General features: G+C 40.4%; 1 protein-coding gene across 3 annotated transcripts in view; it reads left to right on the forward strand.

The window, feature by feature from the left end:
* Positions 1–1,716, forward strand: part of LOC103365664 (cell adhesion molecule 3-like) — an 8,477-nt gene extending 6,761 nt beyond the window's left edge. Inside the window, exons 4-6 of one of the 3 annotated variants that reach the window (XM_008293154.1) lie at positions 73–219; positions 320–505; positions 1,528–1,716. In XM_008293154.1, coding sequence (XP_008291376.1) covers positions 73–219; positions 320–505; positions 1,528–1,697 — 503 coding nt within the window. In that variant the 3' untranslated portion in view covers positions 1,698–1,716. Of the gene's footprint in view, positions 1–8; positions 220–319; positions 506–1,527 lie in introns of all 3 variants that reach the window. The other 2 variants (XM_008293155.1, XM_008293153.1) reach the window with 2 other exon arrangements.
* The last annotated feature ends 242 nt before the right edge of the window (positions 1,717–1,958 follow it).

The following is a 1,958-nucleotide window of genomic DNA, read 5'->3' on the forward strand; positions in this document are numbered from 1 at the left end:
TGCGGCTGGTCTCTGAGTGTCTGTCCCAGGGACAGATGAGGGTGTCCTGCTCCTCTGTGGGAGGAGACAGTCCTCAGTACAGCTGGACTCTGGATGGACGTGAACTGACAGATGACGAACTCCTCTCTGGAAATACTGGGTCTAACAGCATCACTCTGAATGCAGACATCTCAGGATATCTGGTCTGCTCTGTCAGGAATCACTTCATGGGTGTCTGTGGTGAGCGTGGACGTGACTAAAAATAACTTGACAGTTACAAAACAGATTATTGTGATCCGATGTACATCTGTTCATAAATTATCTGTTTGTTTGTTCATAGGCCTCATATTCAGTAACTGCACCTCATCCAATGGAACACAAACGTCAAAGATGGAGCTTGTATCCAATGACATTGTGTGTATTGCACCAACACCGTCCACCACGTCCACAGTTGGCAAGGACACTGGCATAGAGTCAATTAAACCCTCCACGAATATCACATCCTCCAAAGATGAGCCATGTTACGGTAGGTGGAAACTCTACTGCGGTGGTTTCATTGGTGCCATTTTCTCTGTCTTTCTCTGTCGTCTTTATAGAGACACATGCATTGTCCACTCAGCTGAAGATCTGTGTTTGTTTCTTTTGTCCTTGTTACAGATAATCTGAGTTGATAATAAGCAGAGTGCTCACAGCACTGCTAATTTTCTTAGCTGTCAGCATTGCGGTCATCAGTTCTCAGAAGAAAAAGCAAAGCACCAAACTAAACGTTTGTTTAGTTTACATTGTTAGTATAGTCCAAAGCTCACTGATCATAAAGCAAACTGTTGTTATGGTCAGAAAAGATCTGATCCAAGTCTGTATTTTCAGTCTTTAGCATCATTGTAAATGTCAGAAGGAAACATTATCCACATGAGCCACACTGTAACTCTGCAGTTGTTTTATAAGAAATGTTTAAAACTGATGCAGAAAATCATAGAGTCAGATATTGTAGTGGCTATTTGTCCTGAGATGAATAATCAAAATAAAAATACAATTTTAAAAATAATAATAAAACAAAATCAAATCAAACGGCCACTAAAGGAACCTAACGAATTAATTTACACCAGGAAAATAAGTCCATTGTCCAGGCAAAAATATAAAGTTTTTCAGATTATTCCCATTGCAAGCAAACAATGACTCCTGCCGCCTCTCATGCCCTGGTAAAAAAAACCATGGTTAGCTGTCTTCTGAAATGTTGTACTAAATTTAAAGCTTTGAGAAAGGATCTCTGGATTCTCTGTGTGTTACTTTGAAATGTGTCTGTTGTTCTGCTCCTTGGTACACTACAAGATAGGCAGAGTTCAACACACATAGACTTAAAAATACTGGGTGATATGAATAAAAAATGGCACTGAGTGTTTTACGAAAACTTTTCACTGAAACACAAATGATTTAATGTCACATCCTTCAATCAAAGTGTGACTCAGCAGAATTGAGCCACAGTACAATAAGTGGAAACTCTCCTGTCATGGCTCTAACTTGACATGTGATTTCTGTGTCTCTGAACAGATCAGTCTCTGCTCGTATGTGGTTTGCAAGCAGGAGTGTTCATTCTCTCAGTAGCTGCGATTTCCATCTTTTTCACCTGCAAGAGAAAGAAATGCAAGAAAGCTGAAGCCCTTGCTGTCGCACAAACCACCGAATATCCAGAGAACTCTGTTGTGATGGTTGAAATGTGAAGTTCTGCATCTTAAACTCACGTCACGTTTTACCTGCTGTGATTTGTCACGTGCCTTCCTGGGTGAGAAAATTGTGACTTTCTGTCCTGGTTTCATTCTTGTCATAGCTTAGTAGCTCACTATTAATTCCCACATGAACGTTCTGTGAGTGTTTTCTGAATCTGTACCACTGTGGAGCTCTGATCCAGCAAAGGTTTTGTATACAGTGATCACAGGTGGAACAGTCTGGCTCTTTTTATTTGTCACTTTACTGGCTGTTGA

The sequence above is a fragment of the Stegastes partitus genome, unplaced genomic scaffold (assembly GCF_000690725.1).
Source record: "Stegastes partitus isolate 25-593 unplaced genomic scaffold, Stegastes_partitus-1.0.2 Scaffold860, whole genome shotgun sequence".
Classification (NCBI taxonomy): domain Eukaryota; kingdom Metazoa; phylum Chordata; class Actinopteri; family Pomacentridae; genus Stegastes; species Stegastes partitus.